The 24374-nt window shown below is 47.9% G+C and overlaps 1 protein-coding gene across 2 annotated transcripts in view; it reads right to left on the bottom strand.

Annotated features, from left to right (window-relative positions):
- F13A1 (coagulation factor XIII A chain) overlaps positions 1-24374 on the bottom strand; it is a 144397-nt gene that overhangs the window by 2962 nt on the left and 117061 nt on the right. For both annotated transcript variants that reach the window (XM_061194794.1, XM_061194793.1), the window contains 3 exons: positions 23837-24124; positions 17812-17972; positions 4718-4854 (listed from right to left, as the gene is read on the bottom strand). In XM_061194794.1, the coding sequence (XP_061050777.1) occupies positions 4718-4854; positions 17812-17972; positions 23837-24124 (586 nt within the window). The remainder of the gene's footprint in view (positions 1-4717; positions 4855-17811; positions 17973-23836; positions 24125-24374) is intronic.

The following is a 24374-nucleotide window of genomic DNA, read 5'->3' on the forward strand; positions in this document are numbered from 1 at the left end:
GGCGTTCGCTGGGCAGGTTTGCGTATAACCCTTGGCCTGCGCTTTTCTGGGAGAGCATCAGGGATTTGAATGGAGACCACCATGCATGTCTTAAAAAGAGAGAAAAGGGACCAGACTCTTTTTATGGGGTTATTGGGGCACAGCATGTCCGAATTGGAAAGGACTTAGAAATCAGTTCATCCGACTGTCCCATTTTACAGACGAGGACTCTGAGGTCCTAAGGAGCCTGTGGAATCTTCCACAGTCACAGATCCTGATGGCCCAGACCCTGGAAGAGCAGAGACACACACTGGGGACACAAAGAGGGTGCTCAGAAATGAAGAATGTGTTGTGCAGAGGAGTTTGGTGGGTAGACCCTTAGACCCCTGAGCGAGGGCCCAGGGTCTGGGAGGGCACTTCCTACGAGCTCCATGGGGTGGCCTGGGAACCAAAGGAGCTGACGGCAACACTGTGGCTTTGAACTGGAGTGGTGGTGGGAGGGTGGCACAGAAGGGGACTGTCGGTGAGTCTAGAGTGGTTCAAAGGCCTCAGCTACAAGAGCCCCCATTTGCCCTTGGAGGTCAGGGCCGTACACCCTCACTTTAGACAGAGCCAAAGCGAAGGAGAAATATGGGGCCATCCACCTGTGCTTGACCTAGTCTACATAAAGTTAGAATCCCATGATATCCTCAAAGATCACTAAAACAATACATATTTTACCTGGCTGCAGGTGTACATCCTCTGGGATGAAAAGGGGAAAGGCTCCAAATCTTAGAAATCTAGCCGCTAAATAAGAAATCCCTTTACTCTTGTATCTGTGGCCAGTGAATTGGGAAATGCCTCTAAGGCTAGGGGGCTCCTCTCTCTAGGGCTGCTCCAGGCACCGGTTCTGAGAGTCTCAATGTCTCAATTAATTTGTCATTAGTTCTTAATTTTTGTTCTTTAGAAATGAGGCTATATAAATTATCTTATTGAGTTACAGAAAAGCCAAATTATGTGACAAGTGCACACCCAGAGCCTACATATGGGAGTATTTTTCCAACTCAGTAAATTACTTTTATGCTTCAAGGTTTGAAAGACACTGAGCTCACTGTGGGTTTCCTCACCTGTAAAAGGACACTATGAAATACTGAAAAGGGTGTGGAGAGGGTGGGTGAGTTAGGATTTGTGCTGCACTTAGAACCATGGCAAGATGTGGTTAAATACCACGTATTAGACATATGTTGCTGCTGCTGCTTTGCTATTATTATTATTATTATCACCATCACCTCTGTGGTCATCATTTTCTGCCTGAACTCCCTGCAACATAATTTAGGAAAGTTCTTCTGGCTTGTATGCAGAGAAACAATTCTCTACCCTGAATTTAAATCATCTTTTCAATATGAATATAGGTTTTTAGATATTTATTTCTCAGTAGCTGTGCTGTTTTTACCCTGATCCATTCATTCTTTCTTCCCTGGTTTCCCCAAGTGATCCATCCAGAACATTTTGCAAAAGAGTTGTCCCGCTTAAGGATATGGCCTGGGGCCTAGAATGCAGGCAACTCCCTCAAACAGAAACAGTAAACCCTGAGCTTTACTTCATTATTTGGTCTAACTCATAAACTCATCCCCGTAATGATATTCAGCCATGTATCTATGCCCGCTCATGAGCATCACTGAAGATACTCATACATGAAGAGGCACATGCATGCCTAAGTATGCATTTGCCTACGGAAAAATGCATGCACAAAGAAAGAAAAAAATCCTTTCCCCATCCTGCTAAGTGGAGTATAAAAAATAAATAAATAAAATTCAAAAAAAAAAAAGTGGAGTAATACTGGAATAATCTTATATTCCCAGGGATAGATGTTGTGACAAATGATTCTCAGTTATGCGCTGAGCAATCAAGATACGCCGGCCATTTATCATCTTGAGCAGGCGGAGGGGATTATTATCACAATAAACTGCAACTGTCTATGGTTTGTCCTCCATGTGTCGAGCCCTCTGTCCTACTTGAGAGACTCAAAATTTAAAACAAAATCACAAAATCGGGGAGCTTTTCTCTTAAAATAACTTACGGAACCTCATCATTTTTTAAAGAGAAAACTGAATCTGGAAGCTGAATTATTTGATGTTGCAGAGGTATCAAGTGCAGAAGCTGGGTAGCTACAAGTCTGCGGGAGCAGCACCTCCGAGCAACTGAGGCAGGTGTGGGGAGGTCGGGAGGAGAGCAGGAAGGTAAATCATTTTGGAGTGGAGTTGACTGTGTCCTGACTGAGGAATGGACATGGCACCACCTATTCCTCGTTCAATTCCCTGCTCGCTAGCTCCCGCCTTCCAGACCCTCTGCTTGGAGCTCCAGACCCCCTAACGCCTAGGGCCCTTGGGTGGGCAGGTGGGGTGGAGACTCCCTTGACTATTCAAGGCGTGTATCTTGAGAAAGGAATACAGTCTTGTGAAGGGTTCTGGTTCTACAGAATTGCACTTCTTAAGGGTCCAAGTTGTTACATTGATCTGCCGCTCTTTGATCAGGTCTTGGCGGTATAGGGTACACTGCAGTGTTTCAACCATCCGACAAGATGGATGTGGGTGCTGGCTGGCTCAGGTCTGGGCTGTGAAGGTGTGAGGAGGAATCAGGAGGAAACAGAGAAACCAGTGGTCTCTCCGAAGTCCCAAGCCCACCCTAGGTCCTAAGTATTTTCTATGTCAAGTTATTTCCAATTTTTGACAGTCTCTGAGAAATAAAGCTTCCCTTGCTTTGCAGAGATCCACCCTCTGGATCTGGATCCCCATAAGAGATTGAGGACCTGGCCCTCTGTCTGTTACTGATCTGCCATAGACCTGTGCGTTGAAGGTGATTACTGATAGAGCCAACGGCAGAGTGCGGGCGGGACATTTGCTTTGTGTCCACTGTGTAGGGACTGGCCTCTTCCATCCTTTCCCCAGTTCACCCCCCTTTGTCCTACCCCAGTGTCAGATATTAACAGTAAGAAATACACCTGGACACTCAACCCCCTTTGAGCCCTGTGTCTCCTAAATGGTGGGTCATTGCACTGTGCTAGGATTCATCTTTCTTCTAATACACAGATTATCTCCTTCCTTGCATTGGTTTGGGATCAAGGTGACAGCCAAGGTGTCAAGGTGGCAGGAGGTTCTGGTACCCTCAGATGAGGCTTGTTGGAGAAGGAAAAATTGGCTACAGCAGGGGGCTGTTTTAAAGAAGAAATGTGTTTCACTTTGCCTGAGTGATTCTTGCATCTGATTCGAGTGGGAAGGTGTGAGGATGGGTGAGTGAGACTGTCGTTTCTGATGAAAGCAGGGCTAGCTCTACTGACCTCTCGCTCTAGCTGGGGTTGATTTCTAATTTAATTTTTTTTTTCTTGCGGCTTTCCTATTAGCACAGGAAGGTTGTCATGTTTTGTGCTTGCATTTTTTAAAAAAAGCACTCAAATTATTTTCTCTGTTGTTTATTGCATCCTCCAGCATCAGGTACCTCTTAAATGATGGGATGCAGAAGCTGTGAGCACTGTAATTTCAAAGAAATGCAGCAAGCCCCTAGTGCACACATTGTCTTTAAAGGTGCTTCAGAAAGGGTGAAAGAGGCCTTGCATTTGTCTCACAGACTCCGAGCGGGGTAGCTTCCATAAAGGGCGTTGGGGAAATTCCTAACATATCTGGGTCATAAGGCAGTTTCCAAATCCCTGCACCTCCTTTTTTATACCTTAGAAGGTCACCCCACAGGAAATATGCTAGATTGATTGATGCTGACAGGGACTTCTTTGTGGTAGAAATGAAAGTAATAAACCTCAAAGATTGGGATCCATTCTGGGTGTCACACTTTAAGAGGAGTGCTGACAAGTTGGAGGATGTGGCCGAGGGCGGGAGCCGAAACCACATGAGGGATGAGGGGAATGAAGCCAGTGTAGGAAGAGAGAAGACGCAAGGAAGATTGGACAGCTGTTTGCAAACATTTGCAAGCCATTAGATGGAAGACAAATGTGCCTTACTCTGTGTACAGGTCCAGATGACGGGGTTAGGATCATCGGTGGGGTCGAAAGGTGGAATTGTTTTCTAACGACTAGAATACCTGAACACGGAATGGGCTGTCTTGTTGGGCGACACTCTTTGTCAGTAGAAGTCACAGAAGCTGAGAACTGTAGGGCACAATCTAATGGCGTGAGGTGTGGAAGAAGCAGAGTTTCATTCGTGTTACTACAGAGCGCAGGGTGGTCGTTGGTCCGTTGAATAGGGAACCAAGTCTAGAACTCTCTAGGCTCACCTTTGTTCTACTGAAAGCAACAGTTCTAGAGAGCGGGTTGGTAAGATCTTGGAGGTGGGGTTGGAAAGAAAGGACTCATGAAAAGGGACATCTTTCTGCGTGATACCTCCGTAAATACGAGAAGAATGAATACACGAGGAAGGAGTATGGCAAAATTCTTGAACTTCGGGATCTGGAATCAGCCAGCCACGTCTGGACGTTGGCTTACTTCTATAAAATGCACAACTTGGGACAAACCAGTCAACCTGTCAAAGCCTCAAATTCCTCCACCACCAAAGGGAGCTAATTATAGTGCCCACCCCATTAAGGTGGTTTTAAGGATTGAATGATGGAAGTGCTGGTCAAACCAACGCTGTGTTTTTGGAGGTAGCAGCTTCTCAGACATGTTCGCTGGGGATTGGATGTGAGTTTGGAAAGCATGGAGAGAGACAGAACTTCCTACAACCCCACCTCACCTCCCCACTTTCCCAGCACTCACTGGAACATCTTCCTTATTGGTTTCGTCACTCCAGGACCATCCAGGTAAATCCAAATATTTTTCAGAGTTTCTTTTAAAGGATTGGTGAACTCAACCATCACAACCATGTCAGAACCTACTACCTGAGCACCATGGACCTAAGAAGTGAATTGGGAGAGAGAGAAGCTCATTAGCAGCACATAAAACCTCTTTATGCGCCCTTGTATCTTTAACCCTCTTTACTTTTTCTTCTGTTTTACAGCATGGCCATCTTTTGGCAAGGGAACCAGTGCAATGAGGCTATTGCTTTGACTGGGGGATACCTATCGAGAAAAAGATGGGCAATTATTAATTAGAATCGCACTCGTTTCCCCATTATAAAAACCACCCTAATTAGAATTCAGGTGAACAGCCGTGGCCCCCAGCTGTTGCTGTCAGCAGGAGGTGGAAGTGCATCTGGTGTAGCAACAGCTTTCCATGGTGAGGGCAGCCAGGCGAACTCTGCTCCTGGAAGGGGTTCAAGTTTCCTGCCGGGACAGGAGGGATCCCTGAGTTCAAGAGGAAGAAAACACTCCACGGGGCCTGCGCCTTCTTACTTGGAGGCACTCTAGAAAGAAATATGTCCGAGGAGGGAGGCCTCACCGTTGAACTTGAAGGAGAGGAATCTGGACACTAAAATAGGCAAAAGGGACTTTTCCTCTGCAGCCACAGCATCTGCATCCAGGAGGCTGTAAGGCTTTTTGTGGTGAGTTTATCCATCACAAGTCTCAGAAGTATTGGGTATTTGGCAAAGTGGCCAGAGTTCAAGGGCAGCTCCAACGCTTACTAGCAGTGGGGCCTTGGGTGACTTTTTCAACCTTTCTGAGACTCAGTTTTCTTGTCTCTGGAACAGGACTGACGTTCCTATGGGGTAATCTATGTAGAATGCTATTATTATTGTCATTGTTATTATTATTAGTTCTTATGCTGTGTTCACGATGTACCACACACTTGGGACTATATGCTTTCCTAACACCAACACGACGTGCTGGAAAATGACCAGGGAGCTATAGTATTTGTTTGTTCGTTTAGAGGCTTTGTATGACAAATGGATGGGTCTGTATAAGCTCTAAATAACTTGGGAACAAGATAATAACAATAGTTCTTCCATCATAGGAAAGGAGTAGGATGAGATAATACATATAAAGCAGTTAACACAATGCATGGCGCATTGACAAAGGCTCAATACATTATAGCTCATACTTTTTTGGATTAGCAATACTTGGGGTAGTTTGCTTTATTCACCTTATTTTAGCCCACTTTCAACTCCAGTATCTAGCTGGTGTCCAGTAGATATTTGTTATATTAGGTTGACTGCTTAAACATGAAATTTATTGGTTGTTTGAGTTTGCTATACATCAACCCAGGCACTATACTGCCTTATTTTTTAAGCGGTCTATAACACAGGAAAAATCATGTGGAAATGAGCCTTTCTCATGAATAGAGGGAAAGAGGAAGGACATTGCCCAGAGAAGAAGATTCTCGCTCATTGGCTCTAGCGTTAAGAATTAGAACCTTATGGCTTTACTCTTTTTTTTTTTTTTAACATCTTTATTGGAGTATAATTGCTTTACAATGGTGTGTTAGTTTCTGCTGTGTAACAAAGTGAATCAGCTATACATATACATACAACCTCATATCTCCTCCCTCTTGCATCTCCTTCCCACCCTCCCTATCCCACTCCTCTAGGTGGACACAAAGCACCGAGCTGATCTCCCTGTGCTATGCGGCTGCTTCCCACTAGCTATCTATTTTACATTTGGTAGTGTATATATGTCCATGCCACTATCGCACTTCGTCCCAGCTTACCCTTCCCCCTCCTCATGTCCTCAAGTCCATTCTCTACGTCTGTGTCTTTATTGCTGTCCTGCCCCTAGGTTCCTCAGAACCTTTTTTTTTTTTTAGATTCTGTATATATGCATTAGCGTACGGTATTTGTTTTTCTCTTCCTGACTTACTTCACTCTGTATAACAGTATCTAGGTCCATCTACCTCACTGCAAATAACTCAATTTCTTTTCTTTTTATGGTGAGTAATATTCCATTGTATATATGTGCCACATCTTCTTTATCCATTCATCTGTCGATGGACACTTAGGTTGCTTCCATGTCCTGGCCATTGTAAATAGTGGCTTTACTCCTTAAGACATGTTGATGACTAAATTTATGTCTATGGGATTTAAAAAATCTATAAGAAAAATGAAAATTACAGCCAATTCTCCATGGTCATTACATTCAAATCTCCACCCCCTAAGGTGGGATGGGTGGAGAGCTGGAAAGAGGAGTCGGGGTGGAGCAGACACTGATTATGGTGGTGACAACAGCAGGTGTCACCTACAAAGCATGGATTGTATGCCAAGCAATGTGTCTCAGTGGTCCTCAACCTGGCATGCACAGCAGAATGTAAGGTTGGTTGAATTTGTGGATGCTGAACCTGTGGATATGGATTTTGGGATCTGCAGGGGTCCTGGAACCAATCCCCATGGATACCGAGGGATGACTGTATAAAAGTGCATTATTAGAATACTTTACATAGAATCTTTGGTTTAATTCTCAAGTGCATCCAACATAGTTTTCCTAAGTTGAAAAAAATTTCACAACACTTTTTGGTTTCTAAAAATACAGGATAAAGATAACATTTACAAAAACTGTCTAAATTGGAGAAAGTGGGACTGCTTTAGAGACACTATTGGTGAAAGTGTTTGCTATGATCACTTTGATTTTGGGGGAAAAATATTTTGGAGTCATCTGCTTTCTTCATGGCATGTTATTGAGATTATGGGGACAACCCCTTAAAAATCTGATAATAGCTACTGACCCTTCCTCCCATGGACAAACACAGTGACAAATACAAGATACATACACTTTGCAGGTAGTTTTAGGGGGTTCACTACAGACCCAGGATATCTATCCATGGCCCTCAAGGGGCTGATGGGCTCCAAGTTAAGGATCCTTTACGTACTGGCAGGCTACCTCTACAGGAAGATTCTTCTACTGTGGAAAGCAAAGTGGACCCTTCCAGGTGACTGATGGCAGAGATAAGGGGAATTTAGTACTTGAAAGGCTGGCCCAGGGTTTGGGCCTTCAGAGATAGGCTTTAGATCTGAATATGATTAGAAGATGAAGCCTTCTCAGATAATTTCACGTGTCATGCCTATTCAGTTTGTTTCCAGATATGACCTCTGTTATTAACTGCTGGCACAGGTAAATAAATACTTCTCAGCCTTCCCTGATACTGGAGCCTGAAGGAGGGGGCCCTTCTCAGGTCGTAGAGTGTTTCTTTTGCAATTAACAAAGACTCATGTCCCTTTTCTGACACTGGTCTCCTGCACCCGGATTTAAACGTCCTTTACCTGACTGCTGAGATAATAATGAAACTTAGAAACTCAAACCAAACCAAATATAAAGCCTGCCCAACACTCAGCATCACTGTCTTCTGCTTAGGTAATTTAAGTGGAGGTATTTCCTCCCACTTTCAAGGAAAATGGAGCATTATACATAGTATTTTCGTATTATGTGTTGATTTAAGTGGTGTGCAATTCACAGTGTGTGTTCACTATAGAGAAGACCAGCCATTACCTGGACCAGAGGAAAGGATGAAGCATATGTCATACTCAGTGACACCAAATACTTTTGTACCCTGATTTTTTTCAATATTCCATTTAAAATATTTCTGTTTTTTTATACCGACATAAAATACGCTGCTTTTTCAAGTTAAACACCCTTCACCGATATTGACATACTGAGTTCTTGTCTTTTATGCTGTTTCATAATGATCAGTATTCTGTTTCTTTGATAAACAAGAAAGTTACTAACACACACACACACACACACACACACTTTTGGGAGGAAATTACTTTTTAGGAAATCACAAGCTCTCTTCCATGGAGTATATGCTTTATAATATACGTAATAACTGTATTCAAAATCAAAACTGAAATGAAGGAAAAAGTTTGGGAAAGAATGAACTTAGTTGTCAATGTAATTCACATGATTTATTAGTTCACCTCACAGCCCTTACTTCAAGTGCTGTCAATCATGGATTCCATGAATTAGTGGAAAATGATTTTTCCCTCCTCCCCACCCTACGGTCACTGCTGGTAATAAGCAGTTGCTTGTTTGTAAACTACCTCACCAGCACCACTGTCGCTTCTCACTAGCCCACTTAGGTTAGCCTTGACTAAATAATGCAAATTTTTTTTTTACGACAGTCAGGTTTTACGAGAGTCAGGCAATGTTCTAAGTCTGCACTGTCCAATGTGGTAGCCACCAGCCACAAGGGGCGATTTAAATTTCAATGAATTAAAATTAAATTAAATAGAAGTTCAGTTCCTTAGTTGTACTAGCCACAGTTCAAGTACTCAGCATCTACATGTGTCTAGTGGCTATCATATTGGAAGGTGCAGATCTAGGGTATTCCCGTCATTATAGAAAGTTCTACTGGATGATGCTGCTAAGTGATTTACTTATATTAACTCATTTAATCCTCACGACCCTATGAGGTAGACGCTATGAGAATTCATTTTACAGATGAGGAAAGTGAGGCCCAAAGAAGTTAAGTGACCTGTTCAAGTTCACACAGCAAGTAGGGGAAGTGAGACTTGGACGCAGACAGTCTGGTGCCAGAGTCAACGCTTAACCACGCGCTGCACTGACTCTGATAAGTAATAACAATAAGAGCAACTCACATTACTTTTAGTGTTTACTTAGGCAACCTGCTCATCATTTTACTTACATTATCTTGTTTGATCGTCTACGGACTTAGCAGTGGACATTAACATTATCCCCATTCTATCGATGTGAAACTAAAACTTAGAAGACAAACAAAATCCCCAAGTTACAGAGCCTGTAAGTTGGCAGGACCCAGATACGAATCTAGGTCTTTCTGACTCCAAAGCCTTCATCTTTAAGCACCACATACACTGTCGTCTCTGACAGCAGAGAGGCAAAAATAGTAACCTTTCCTGCTGAAAATAGTTTCTTTATTTCCTGAAATCCACTGAAGAATCATTTGCGGTATTACCTTTTGCCATCACTCAAGTACCAGTTGAGCACAGTGATTACAGCTTGATTCTGAACTAAATTTGAAAACATATATATTACTACTCAACTCCTTCTTTTTGACTTTATGGGGAAAGAAGCAGATTTCTATGCCAGAATAAAATGTGACAAGGTAGACTTGAGGCCTTGATATACTGTATTACTTGAAGATTATAGGATGTTCTATTTGGGGTAAAGATAGAGACATCATTTAAAAAAAAAGAGCCAGTAGCTCAAGCACACTGTGATCATATGACAACGTAGATGAGATTTGTTATTCTTGTTGTTTTACTTTGCTTCTGTGCGTACAGGAATGCATAGAGAACGCGTTTTAGGTACCCCAGTTACCAGTGGTTCTAGATTTCATTCTCAAATGCAGGTCGTTCCATAGCTGTGCTGAGAGGGAGGGGGAAATGCTCCCCTTTCAGTGGAGGCCTCACTCACAGAGGGTCTGGGATGTGCTCTCCTGGCCAATGGAGTAACCCACTGCCTGATCCTCCGGGACCAACAGAGGATGGAGAGAGAGTCAGCTATCCGAGCATGTAAAGCCATGGCTGGTGGTACCCTGCCCGGGACCCTCCCCAGGTCCGTGGACTTCACCTGCTCAGAGCGCCTCATGGTGGGACCTCACAGACAGACTTTGATTTTCTCCACAGACGGCTTACGGCAGTGCTGAGGGCACCACTGTGGTGGCCGGGGCGAAGACAGTGACCGTGGTTGGGGGACGCTGAGGGGAAAGCATACTGGACTCAGGGTCTGAAGACCAGGGGCCACTGCTGTGTGTCCTCGGGCCAATCACTTGAAGTCTCTGGGCCTCGGTTTCTTATGAGGTTCTTGGGAAGATTCACTGTGATATCGTACGTGAAGTGATCTGGCAGAGCATCTGCACCATGGCAACTATTGACTCTAAATGCCATGGAGGTTTGAAAGGAGACAGTGCTGCCAGGGTGACCAGGAGAACTTCCTCAGCCTCAAGTTCCCCCGTGGGGAGTGATGTGGATTCGGGTTCTCAGGTGCCAGAGCCGAGAAGCACAAAGGAGAGAAGCTGGCAGCCTCCACTGACACTTTCTAAAGAGACATGGAGAAGCCCACCCCCCGTGCCCTGCTCCAGCCTCCCACTGAAGGGCTGTGGACATGGCAAGGGTGCGTCCTGGTGACTGGAACACATGTCAGAGTCACGGAGGACCCACGGGAGGCCAGAAGGGAGAAACATGCTCGGTGGGAAACATGGCAGGAGAAATGGTTTAAGGGTTGGGGTTCGGGATAATTAGAACACAGAGTTCTGTTTTCATTTTCTGCCTTGATGGAAAGCTTCAGATATTTAGTCTCTCACAGAGTGAAGTGAAACTGCAGTTAAGTCTCACAACGTACCTGGTGGCTGTCAAGCATCTGGGGACACTCGCTATGCCTCAGGTGGTTCCCCAGTTTTAACCTGTCCTCCGGTTAAAAAGTAAAACAACACATGAACTGGGATGTTGGAGGAGCAGGACCCAGGCATCCGCCACAGCAACCCTGCCAGCCTTGCTCTTCTCTGGTTAAAATTGGGGCCTCCACGGACACGGGCAGAAGAGGGACGAAGATGATTTTACACTTGACCTCAGGTGAGGGGTCGGCTCCAGTTAGAACACAGCAGTACAGTGGTGGTTAAGAAAAACCAAGACAGTGTCTTGATTCAGAAGTGACCTGGGTGTGGAGCCAGCGCTGGTGCATCTGTGCTAGTTAAGAAAGGGAGCCCCTTTTCTAGTGGACGCAGCGTCCTGCCAGGCTGCGTGGCTTGGTGAGTGGCGAGTGGGCTCGATTTGGTCCCTTCATTGTCCACTGTGTGGGCACAGCTCCCACAGGTGTCGGATTTGGTCTGGAGTGGAGCCACCCAGAGGAAGCCACCACCCGGGGGGTCAGCAGGGACCTTCCCCATGTGACCTGCCTTCTCCTCACTGCTGCAGGCCCAGAGTGCCGGGAGGACATTCTGCTGGTTGATGTCTAGGAATTACCCCCTTTCCTAGGCCCTGGCTACACTGTCCAGTACAAGAGGGGTGCTCCAAGCTGTGAGGCCGTGGTGGTCGACATGTGAGAATAGAGCAGCTGTGTCCTTGGAGCTGACCAGGGGAGGTCCCTGCTGAAAGGCAAATTAGCAGCCTTTCCCCATTTCAAAGCAAAAGTCAATAAAAATATTTTCAATATTGAGTTATCCTCTGATAATTTTTAAAGCATTTGCTACAATTTATTTACAGAGTGGGCACCAAATAACTCTTTGTTGAATGACTAAATAAATGAGTGAGTGACTAAACATCGGGATGAAGAAATACCGAAAACTTCTTTTAGCCAACAGCACAGATAAGTAACGAGCAAACGCATGTTGAAATCGTGTGAACGCCACTCCAGGGCGACTCCTGCACTCGTGTGGACGGTGCACAACCTTGGGGTGGAGGAAGCAGGGAGGCGCGTTAAAATGCGCGTGAAAAAAATCTTGGAAACAGTCAACTGTTCTTATTTTAAATGTTTAAAAGATTTTTTGTTTTTTTTTTTAATCTAGGGGCACCTGTTGGTTTATGGTTTGTTCATGGCTGTAACTTTTTAAAATCACGTACATAGAAAGTGGTTTTATTTTTTTCCTAGCAAAATTGTTCCTCATTCATAGGAGAGAATGAGTTCTATTGGTGTCTCATGATGTTCTGAAAAGGCTACAGGACTGTCCTACATGATAATACTAAAGATGCGGTGGGACCCGAGCTGTTTTAAATGGCACTGGGAATGGTTTTCCCAGCTACTGAAAGGAGGTCATGGGGGAACGTGTGAGCACCTCTCCTCTCTCCCCCGAGTCTCCTCCAGGCTCTTCGGGACCGGCCCCCCTCTCAGGAGGCTCCCACAGGGAACAATGCACATGCTCAACACCCAGGGGTCGGTTTCAACGCCACCAGGTGAGCATTGGCAGGAGGGCCGCTCCTGCCCTGAGCAAGTCCCAGGGGCTTGACTAGAGAATCCCCGGCACAGAGAGGACTGGGCGGGGAGGGAGGTGACGCTAACCAGCAACCCCCGGTCCTGGCAGGGGCTAAGCATTCTCAGGAACGGCCCAGATTTAGTCCTTAACAACTTTGTGTTTTATATATGATTGCAGTTAATAATGGGACTAGTATTATAATTATGAGTGTATTATTTTGCAAAAAGGGACAGGGAAGTTCAGAGAGAGAGGATGTGTGTGAGAGAGAGAGAGAGGAGAAAGAAGGAGGAGGAGGAGAGGAAGAAGGAAAGGGAGAAAGAGGACAGGAGACTTGGTGGCGGCTACCCCGGGTGATGCAAGCTGACAGACGCTGGTCTTCATCACGTACTTACTGTGATCAAGGTACCATGTTAAGCTCTTTATGAGGATTATTTCTATTATCCCTCCCAGCAACCCAACAAGGTCAGCAATATTACTGGACCATTCTACATCTGAGATGTTGAAGAATTAGCCCAGAGCAGCCCAGGTAGAATTAGGAACCCTGGATTTCTGGGTCCAGCCATCCAAGCCCCTGTGCTGGGGGGCTTCTCTACAGAAGGGGCTGTAAGGGTTCCCCCCACCCCGGTGTTCCTGCTCCAGTTGACTTGGGTGAGGACGTGAAAACTGTGAAAGCTTCACTGCTCCCCGAGACTGGGAGGAACCCACCGGCACGCTGCCCCCATGTCACACACCACGACTCCTGCAAACCAGCCTCTAGCCGGCAGACCAGCTGAATTCCCTCTGTTGCCCCCATCCCCTCCCCCAAATAGCCGTGCCTTAAACATCAAAATGCCGAAGAATCTTTTCCTGACTTAAAGCCTCCTAACAACAATCAACACGTGGGAAGGCAGAGACAAATTCTATGTCTGACTTTAATAAAATATACTTTTCTCATCAAAATATTTTGATAGCCTGGGAAAAGAGATGTGTGCTCATTAAAGTTTAATGACTGTCTCTCCCTGCCGTTTTCCACATGAGGATCACACTGTGTGACTCATGTGTGGTGGCTGCCGGGAACAGTCAACTGGGAGCACAATTTAACCCACTTCCGATATCTGTGCTCACGGGGACGAACGCAGTGCAAGACTGGGTCCTTAGGATGTAAGGACGTGTCCACTGGCCTAACTGCTTTGGTTGACGGTGGTGTGGATCCAGACAGGTGGGCCCCATTGTGGTCCAGGTTGGTGTCTATTTGCTCTAGAAAGGGAGCTGGGTAAGAAAAGCTGCAAACTAGCCCTCAGGCAGCTCCAGCCCCAAGGCTGGGCTGGGTCTCCCAGGAGACAGTGCTTTGGGCAAAGGCTTTGAAGAGAAGGGAGAAAGGCAAGAGGTTCCGACTCCTGGGAGGTCGGAGTTGACCATGATGTTACATTCATGCTCTAGAATCTCCACTGAAGCCCCCCTGTTTACAGATGAGTTAGGAAGCTCTCATCCAAACCTTTTAGCCTCACCTCAAAGTGGCCCCAGGCTGCCTTGCTCGGTCTCTCTTCACGAGTCACCTGCTTCCAGCCTGCACTCCCACTGCGGCGGCTTCCAGCCGCTCCCCACACCGCCCTTGCTTATGTTTTTTTTTTCCTAGCATCTGGAGTGGTCCCTCCATCCATCTCTACCGGCTGAATGTTATCCGCTCACCAAGGATCATCTATGGTTCCACAGCCTTAATCCTTGACACCCCACTCCACTCCAACGCCTGTGATCTCTCCTCCCTGGAAACACCAGGTCGTTCGGTAAATGCAGTCACCATCTTCTATTCTGGTGAAAGTTCTAGTGTGAGAGCAATGTAGCCGAGCCGTTACCTGTACAAGCTTCCAAATCAGTAAGACCTGGGTTAGAAGCTTCCTTCCCTCCCTTATCAGGCAGGTGACCACAGGCAAGTGTCTTGTGAGCAGTAACAAGGGCAATACCAACAACCAACACATACTCGGCGTTGACCGTGAGCTAAGCATTAGGTACCCACTAGTTCGTTTTACACTCACAACAGCTCTATGAAGTAAGACTTGCCATCGTCTCTGTTAAACAGCTGAGAGAACAGGAGCTAAGAGACAGTAAGTGATGCGTCCAGGGTTACACAGCTAGTGTGTTGAGGAAACAGGCTTGGAGTTCAGATAGTTTGGTCCCAGAGCCTGTGTTTTGACCACCATGCTACAGGGCACTGCCCTCTCTGGGCCTCTCAGATTTCTCATCTGTAAAATGGGTACAATAATGCCTACCTCGTAGGGTGGAAATGAGGATTAAATAAGATAGTACAGGAGAAGCATAATAGCAGAGACCTCAGTACTCATAGCTACTGTCATTGTCAGCACTGTGTGCCGGTCTCACCCCCTCTCCTGCCTCGGGGTGGGGGGGATCCTGCCTTCCTGACCCTTGTCTCTCACACCCTCTCATCCTGTGCCTTCATCATAGTGACCTTGGGAGGTTCTGTAAGCTGTGGGCCTGTCCCAGGCTCAAAGAGATAGACCAAGGGTTCTAGCGTTTTCTTAGAACCTAGGGACATGTGTCCCATGTGGTCTGGACCTCTGAGCCACGGTGCGTTTGTACTTTCACTGCATTTAGCTTCTTCTCCAACTCCTGTTTATGCAGTTTATTTGACTCCCGCCCTGAGGTCTCCTGGGTAACATTTGTTTCAATGTATATTTATTTTCTCCTCCCCTCCCCTCCTCCCTTCCCCGCTCCTCCTTTTGTCTGTGTCCTCTCTCCCCCGGCAGTCGCTTTCAGGATACCTGCCGTCTGTGTACCCGCGGTCCGTACCCCACGCCTCCAGTAGACTAAGTAGCATCCTGGTCGCCAGTGCATTAGCCAGTTTCTGGAATTGGGGCCTCTCACAGCTCAGGGACACCTGGGTGGCTTTCCAGGTATGAGGGGCTTTACCCAGAAACACCTCTTCCCCGCCTCGGATTTAGTCTGTCCCTGGGGCTAATACAGTTCATGAGGTTAGTGGTTAAGCGACCGCTTCTGTGAGGATGCGCCTGCCTGCTTTCCTGAGCACTCCTGGACCTGAACGGAGGCCAGAATTTCCATCTCTCTCCTGCTGGAGTCCCAGTCAAATGGCCCTACCCTCTAAATGCATTACCTCTAAGAACCGCCTTTTTGACACCCTTATGGAAATTGAAAAACAACACAACACAAAACAAAAAACCCACACAACTCATTGTAAAGTGCACCCTCCCCGTTCAGGTCACTTGAGCCGCAGGAGAAGGGATTTGGGTTCTGCCCGTGGGGAGTTAAACTGCTATCTGAGTAAACTCGGAAGATGACTAGTCAATAATCCTTCAGTTAATGAGGTCTAAAAGATGAAAGTTATCAGTTTCCTGTATTCATCCAGTTTATTGCCAGCGGTGCAATTAAATTCTATTTTACGCTGGTGTTGGAGCACTTCCCAGCTGGGGAGAGCTCTCTCCTGAGCCCTTCACGGGGACAAGCTGTCAGTTCATAATTAGGTGAGCGTGTGGGCCTTGCCTCTGGCGGGAAAGGTTCCGAGGCGGAGCTCCTGATGGGAGCGGGAAAGGAGGCCTCCCCCAGCCTCCGGGAGAGGCCTGCGCGGCACCGCGTGTGTCCCAGGAGAGCCCGCCACGAGGGCAGCCGCCACGTGGCGGGTGGGCAGGCCGCCCCGGTCAGGGCACCAGTGCCTTATGCTCAGGGGAATGGCGGCTCCTCTGCAGGAACCCCAGTACCACGTCTCTGTTCTGCATTCTTCCCTGTTCTGCCTGCAGACCTGCACCCCTCACTCTCATGCTGTCTCTTAAGGCCTCTTGTGTAGGTGGTGCTGTGATGGGCCTGTAGCAGGTGACCGGGGTGAAAGAACCAAGGAGGCGTGAAGATTCAAGCCTTCCTAGAAAAGGAGGGCCTGGGGTTCTCTTCCTCCGGGGCCCTACGTGTCGGCCTGGTGGGACTCATCGTACAGTAGCCCTCAAGGGCCATCCACACGGCACTGGACCCAGTGAAGGCTGCCATTTTGAATGCTACACAACATTATTAGCTTTACAAGTGATTGTCAGCAAACGATCCAGAGGAGACACAAGGCCTACCGCTCCCTGCCCGCTCATCGCCAACAACCCACCTCTAGAGGCTTTAAAATATGAGTGCCTCTAAAATTTTGATTTATCCACCACTTTAGAGGAATGCACCTTCAGGTCTGTGCTAATCACTCAATCACTTGGAAAGGTCTCCAAGCCCTGGATAAGGCTGACATGAGATGTCACACCCCAAGAACCCTGATGGAGGCCTGGGTTTCTGCTCCCAGGGCAGGAGGTGTCTCGGGGATGTGGCTACGGAAGCTGCCAGTGGTCCTGAGAAGTGGAAGCAGACAGGCTGCCATATTTGCCTTCCCCTTTCACCCACGCTCACCTCCCCACTGCCAAGTGCCTTTGAGCCATTTGGACAGAGAGTTCTGGCGGCAAATGGGGAGACAACGTTAAAACTACTAGCCAAACGGGCAAAAAAGGCCCTCCGGTGATAGAGGTCAGAGCAATGGTTGTCTCGGTGACGGAGGAGAGAATGATGGACTGCAAAAGGCGTGAGGGAGATTTCTGGGGTGTTGGATGTTACAAATCCTCTGCGTCTGCCTCTGGCTGGTGGTTGCCAGGCGTATACACACATGACAAGTCATGATCATCACGCTGACATTTCGGTTTGTGCTTTCTACTGTATACAGTGATAGCATCATGGACAACAGTACAATCCAAAACGCAGGTGGGAGGGGATCCAGGCGGCTTCTGTTTGATGCCATGCCTGACCTACTTTATTCTGGAGACACTGAGTTCCAAGTATCTGTATCCTTTACACATCTCGATCTTCCTCCACAAGCGTGTTTATACCCCCAGGTTATATTTATATCTGCAGCCACATCTATATATTTAAATCTGGAGAGGAGAGAAACGTGTTGTATGTGCATGTCTGTATATAGGGTGGTTTACTTCTTTCAAAGAACAGGAGGATCCTAGTTCCTTTTTTTTTTTTTGGAGCAGGACACACTTTCACACACACACACACACACACACACACACACATATTCCTAAACACTAACAACCTTGCCTTTCTCCCTCATCTGAGATGCTAAAACTGACCTTGATGATGACCTTGGGGATTGTCAGCACAATGGACTTCTGCTTAGCCAGAACATCCTTGGTCTCATTGACACGGGCTGTGACAAAGAAGTGCAGGAACGCCTGCTCCAGCAGCTGGCCCATGTATTCGCCCGCTTGGATCAGCATCTCCTCTTTCTTGACTGGCGGGAGGAAAAACAAACATGGCGATGTCAGGACCCGGGATAGGAGCTGCTTCACCCTTCCCTGAGGGCCCCATCCTTTCCACGACAGCACAGTCTCCACCGGGAACACACACAGGTGAGGGCAAGTGGAACACAGAGCCCATCAGGGACAAGAAACTCTCTGGCTTCTGGGGTAAAGAATGTGCTGGAAATTTCACATTCAGTAAAGTCTTCCTAGAGAAAACGTGGCAAGTTTTCCCAACAGTGCTTTTGCTCTTGTAAAATGCAACGTGACAAAGAGGTTTAAAATCAAGGACCAAAGGGTTTTAGCTGTGGCTGCTTGGATTGAGGCAGAAACAGTCCCAAGGCGACAGATGTGGGGCAGTGATGTCCACGGCCACCGTGTCGTGTGCCCTCCTGTGATAAGAAACATCTCACGCAGGCCAGGGGCCACGCTCGAGCAAAGCTGTCAACGACCTAAACCTTTTCCTTGATTCCTTTGCTCCACACTTTCTCTCCAGCTTGTACTGTACCAATCTGCCTTGATTTTTCTATTTAAGAGAAAGAAGCGGTTGAAACCAGTTTTCACTGTAGGCATGCAACTCTCTCCCACCCCTTCTGCTATTTGCAACTTAAAAGACCTCTGTGATCTCAAGGCACCGACAACGTGAGCATTAAGGTGTTGGGGATGAGCCAGTGAGGATGACAGGTGGAGGGTGGGGAGTGGTCCAGGACCCCCTCTGCTCACCATCCGGGCTGAGGACGGGAATCCTGTCTTGCGGCTCTGACCGCAGCCGTGAGCTTCTGTTTGGCTGCACTGCCCAATTTCTTTCACTCTCATTTCCCAGAGCCCAGGATTCTTAAGGGCAAAGGGCAATTCTCCTGCAGGCCGAGCCCGGGCCTGCACAGAGCCAGGGGCCTCCATCCCCCTGCATGGAATCGAATGTCTGCACCACGGCTTCCCTGCTCAATGTCTGCCTTTGGCCAAAGATTCCTCCTTCCGGTGGAAGTTATTGAAGGAAACAATTCCCAAGGTTGATAGTTTCAAGTGCAGAGGGTGGTTCGTTTTAGCCCTCCCTCACGAGTGGCCGTCCAGGACCCAGGACGGAAGACCCTGTGGGGTGAACTCCAGGGCACAGGGAGGCCTCCTGCCTTTTGGGCTCCCAGACGACAGTTCATCAGGCCGTGCCTACCATCTGCCTCAAGGTCTCTGCATGCATGAGTAGGTGCTGTGACCGCCCAGTCTTGACTTTACCTCACAATCACTTAGGGACATTTAAAAACCTGCCCTGTTGGATCCCACCCCAGGTCAATTCAATCAGAATCTTGGCGGCTGGGGCCCAGGCTTTGTTTTAAAATTCTGCAGATGACTCTTACGTGCAGCGGGGCTGAAAAGCACCGCTCAACCACTAGGGGGACCCGCCCTTCCCGCCCCCAGATCAGCCCTGTAAGAGCCTGCCACCGGTTCTCTAACCCCACCCACACTTAGGGAATCAGGATCTGTGTTTGAATACGATGCTCAGATGGTACATATTCAAGTTTGAGGGGCTCCCAGAGATAGGAGATTGTAGCAGGAGATGGGGCGGTGTTAGGGTAGAATTGGGTGGACTTAGGATGGTCTCCTGTTTTGAAACTGAAAGTCTTGCACCCCAGAATGCACTCAATTCCTGGCAAAATGGAAATTGATGGCAAAATGGAAAGGATGGTCATCCTAGACCAGTGGTTGTCAACGGGGTGCAATTTTGCCCCCCAGGGATGTTTAGTAACGTCTGGAGATGCTTTTGGTTGTCACAACTGGAGGTTGTTACTGGCATCTATCGGGTAGAGGCCAAGGATGCAGCTAAACATCCCACAACACACGGGACAGACCCCGTAACAACTGTCCAGTCTGAAAGTTCGCGGTACCCAGGCTGAGAGATGGCCCCGGCCTATGCAGAGTTATTAGAACGTACTGGTCCGCCCTAGACAAGCAGTCAGCAACTTGGCCTACTTCCTAGGGCAGTCCCATTCCACTTAGAGCTGGCCTTTGGAATCGAAGACCTTGCCTTGACCTTGACCCTCGAATTCTGCCTTTTTGGGTGACCCACTCATGTTGCCTTCTTTGGGACTGAGCCTGGACCTTGCTTCCTCCATGGCTCCCCAAGCAGTGAATTGTCCAGAAGACTAAGGCTCTGTCCCTCAATTGGAGACAACCTCAGATGAGCACATGGGGGCTGTTTTCACTTCGCCAGATGGGGCCAGATGGAGCGGCAAAGTGACAGGCCTTGAAGAACACGCATTTTGCCTCTAGCTGCCTCCGGTAATAATAATTTAAAAAATGGACATCCTCTTGCTATTTCTAGAGGGCCGTGTTTGACCACTGGGCTGTTTAGGTTGGCGAGATGCGCCCGACATCTTTACAGAGGCTTTCGCTGCCTTGATCCCGTCAGCCTCGGGACTCTTCATTCTCTGAGGTAGAACATTCTCTAAATCTTGGCACTAAAGAAACTGGGCTGTGTTTCTGAGCCCAAGAGAACAGGGCTCCTGAAATAGTACATTATGTAAGTGCTGTGTTTTGCCACTGCACAAGAAATTGTTCTAGATAAAGTTTATTAAACGTGGCAAGAAGAAGAAGAAGAAGAAGAGATTTTCATTCTCTGAGTGGTGGAGCTGGGACCCTGCCAATACCATTTACGGTGTCTGGGGAAAGCCAGGGGGGACACAGACAGGAGCTGCTTCATCTCTTTTCCAAAGAGCAAAGAAAACTAAATATAGCCAAGTGGAAACGATAGCACCTTTGAAGGTATGGGAGGTTTAAGTTATTCAGATCTTCCCAGCTGATTCTAGCCTACACATTCCCTTTAATCATCAATCTGGAAAATACGCTTCTCGTTCTACTTGGAAAACTTTCTTTGCAACAGACTCTCCTAGGATTGTACCCTGACCTGCTTGATCGATGTCTAGAATCCTGTGGCTTTTTGCCATTTATTGCAATTTATTTTAGGTTGCTATATGCAATTTATTGCATGCAGTTAGTGCCAACTACATGCAGGGTAAAGCAAGAAACAGTCTTCAACTCCCTTCAGGTTATTCAGGACAAGGCTTGGGGTGGGCTGAATGCGTGGGAGCTGTGTTGATACTGAGTCAGGCTTCGATGTCCCTAGATCGATGACTGAGATGGCTAATATATCATGCCGTTCTAGCCCGCTAACTCACGTAAGCTCATGCTTTTATTGGATCATGGAGAGAAGGGGAAGGAGATTGAGAGATGGGACTCGAGTGCTGTGGGAAAAGGATGGCATATAGTTCCTTGTCCAGGGGAGTGAGGGGCAGCTGGACCCCAGGCAACGGGGCACAAGTAAGGGGCGGGCCTATTAGGGCCCAAGTATGCACGGAGCTGGCTCACTGTACCTGCCTGAATGGCATGGCATGTGGCTTCTGGTACCTGCTTTGCCTCTAATTGCTATGTGTGGCCTTGAACACGTCAACTCACCTTTCTGGTCTCAGTTTCCCAAAGTGTAAACACGTTGGAAGTTAGCATTTATGGAGAGCCTACTTGCGGGAAGCCTTCCGCATATATTATCACATTTAGTTTCCTCCATAGCCCCCTTCTCTCACGCCACCCATCCGACCTGTCAACCAATCCCGAGGGCTCTACCTTCAGAAAACACCCGGATCTGGTAGCTGTCACCACCTCCCTCACCTTCACCACCATCTCTCACGGGACTATTGCAACAGCGTCCTAACTAGTCTCTAAGCTTCAATTCCACTTCGCCTATAGTCTGTTCTCAGCACAGCAGCGGAGTGATCTCTCAGAACCCAAGTTAGACCAGGGCACACTTCCGCTCAACACCGTCTTACGGCTCTGCAGCTCACTCAGAATCACAGCCAAAGTCTTTACAAGGGCCTCCAGGTCTTTACCTGGTCTATACCCACTAGCCTCCCCTGGATGCCTTTGCTCCTGACTCTGGTCTCCTTGCTGCTCACTGAACACATCACATGAGCTCTGGCCTCAGGGCCTTTGCACTTACTTTTTTTTTTTCTAGCTGGAAAGCTCACTCCTTCCCTTCTGTCAGATTTCTGTTAAATGTCACCCTATCAGAGGGGCTTTCCTTGACCACACTCCCCCACCCCTGTCACTCCCTGTCTTCCTTACCCTGCTTCGTATTTTCCTATTCTACGCAGAACCATATATATTCACTTGTTTGATTGTTTATTGTGGAGCCCCCGTCTTCCCCCCAGGAGACCATCAAGAAGCAACTCATTGCTGTGTCACCAGCACAAAATAATACCTGGACTTGTAGGCATTAAATAAAGGTGTGCGTGTGTAGCGGGGGGGGGGGGGGTGAATCAACAACCCAGTGATGTGGGTAGTATTGTTCCCACGTGCAGATGAGCTCAGATTACTTAAGTAATTTGCCTAGGGACACACAACTAGTAGGTGACACAGTCACAGCTAAAATCCAGATTTGTCTCATTCCGAGGTTCAGGCCCTCTAAATCCACTGAGTCTGTCTGTCCTAAACAGCTGTGATGACTGTTTTTTCTCTTGAGTCCTTTATACTGACTACGCGTTTCTGTAAGAATTATCTTTCTTCCAAGTGCTAGATCTTCCAGTTTCCAAAACAAATACCATGGTGATTTCTTAACTGTTGGCTAGTCTACTGAATCGAGGGGGATTTGCTTCCTTCAAGATTGAGTAGGTTTCTTGAAATTAGGATTTTTTAGGAATAGTTTCTCATTTTTCTGGGAACATCTTTCTGAAGCCTCCCAAAGGTACTTCCTATGGCTTGGGACAGACACAGAATCCAGGAAGCTTGAAAACAAATGAGACGTGTGGTTTGGCCACCCCAGGCGGGATCATGGTCTTGCCTGCCTCTGCGTTTTAAAAATTATTATTCATATACCTTTTTTTCCATTTCTTTTTCTGAGTCACCTGTCAGGTGAACGGATCTGGTACCCTGCCATGTTGACCCTTTCAACATGCTCTGTTTTCTAACTCCGTGTGCACTGCCTGGAGACCGGGTTCTTCTGGTTGGCTCATTTGGCCAGTTGAGTGACCAGCTGTTGTGCACACCAAACGCTGGTACCCCAGGGAATGAGACGGGTCGAAATTGCAACCCCCAGTGCCAGCTGCGGCTTGTCAATCCCAGTCCTACTTAAACTAGTCTGGATTTTTCAGAGTGAAGAAGACGCTTTGGAAGGCCATGTATGCAAGGGAGGTGAGGGATCGAGGCACGGGAGAGGCCCCCGCGGAGATGGCCGGGAGAGCAGAGCCTCCAGCGTTTCCTGGACAACACGTCCCGAGGCTCGAGTTTCCTCTCCCAAGGATGGGCTCTCCTGACCCTGTACATCAGACAGCTCACCCTGCAGAGCTTAGATTTCCCTGCCCCCTAAATGGTAAAGCCAAACACACCGTTCCTGCTGGGCGGCCCCCCAAAGCTGTTCCTAAGTTGGGAGAGGGGTACCACCAGTGGACCTGCTTTCTGAGACACAAGCTTCACCAACTTTCCTGTGCACACCGGTCCCCCTGGGGTCTTGTTAAAATGCCTGGGGCTGGGGCGGGGCCTGAGAGTCTGCATTTCTGACCAGCGCCCAGGGGGTCCTGACGCTTCAGGTCCTTGGGCCACCCTGTAAGTAGCAAGAGGTTCAGTGACATTTAACGTTCACGACTCGTGGGGCTCTGAGCTTTGAAAAGTTCAGTGCTCACTTCTGTGCACGAGTCACGAAGATGGAAGTGGGGGCCTTTCTAGAAAAAGTGGGTCCTGCCCTGTGGTTCCTGCTCCTGAGCTCTGGGCCAGGGCTTTAACTTTGACAGGAAGTTATTAGGGAGCGTCAGCACAGAGCCAGACAAGGAAGCAGGTGACACATCCTGGAGAGAACAGCCCCCCCTCGTTAACTTACAGGACAAGGGCTCCAGTGTCACGTCAAACGTCTCGTTCTTGAATTCTGCCTTGGCGACCCCGGTGTAGAAGGTGACGTTGCCCGAGAGATAGGCTGTGATGGTGTAGTGGGCGGGGCCGTTGTTCCGGAAGGTGATGGTGACCTTGAAGTCTCTTCCCAGCACGGCATTCTCCACTTCAAAATTCATGTGGACATCAGACCTCGATTTGATGACGCCCTCTGTGCTGAGGGGCTTTTTAGCCCCGTACATCAGGGCAGTTTCTAGGGCCAGCCTCTCTTCTTCTTGACCTAGGAAAGGTGCAGAGATAAGGACGATGCAAGCCACCCGAGAGAAAGTCACCTTAATGAACTGTGTGCTGTGGGCACAGCTTGCTGGGCTTGTCGGGCTGCCTCTGTAAGCCACAGGCTTCCCTCTGGGGCTGGCGTCATCATCGTCCCATGTTACACATTCTACAAACTCCAGTTCCCAGAGAGTTAGGCCCTGCCCGGCTGCCGGGTTCGGCCTATCTGAACAGGGGTTGCTACAGAGCATACTCCA

The sequence above is a fragment of the Eubalaena glacialis genome, chromosome 7, assembly GCF_028564815.1.
Source record: "Eubalaena glacialis isolate mEubGla1 chromosome 7, mEubGla1.1.hap2.+ XY, whole genome shotgun sequence".
Lineage (NCBI taxonomy): Eukaryota > Metazoa > Chordata > Mammalia > Artiodactyla > Balaenidae > Eubalaena > Eubalaena glacialis.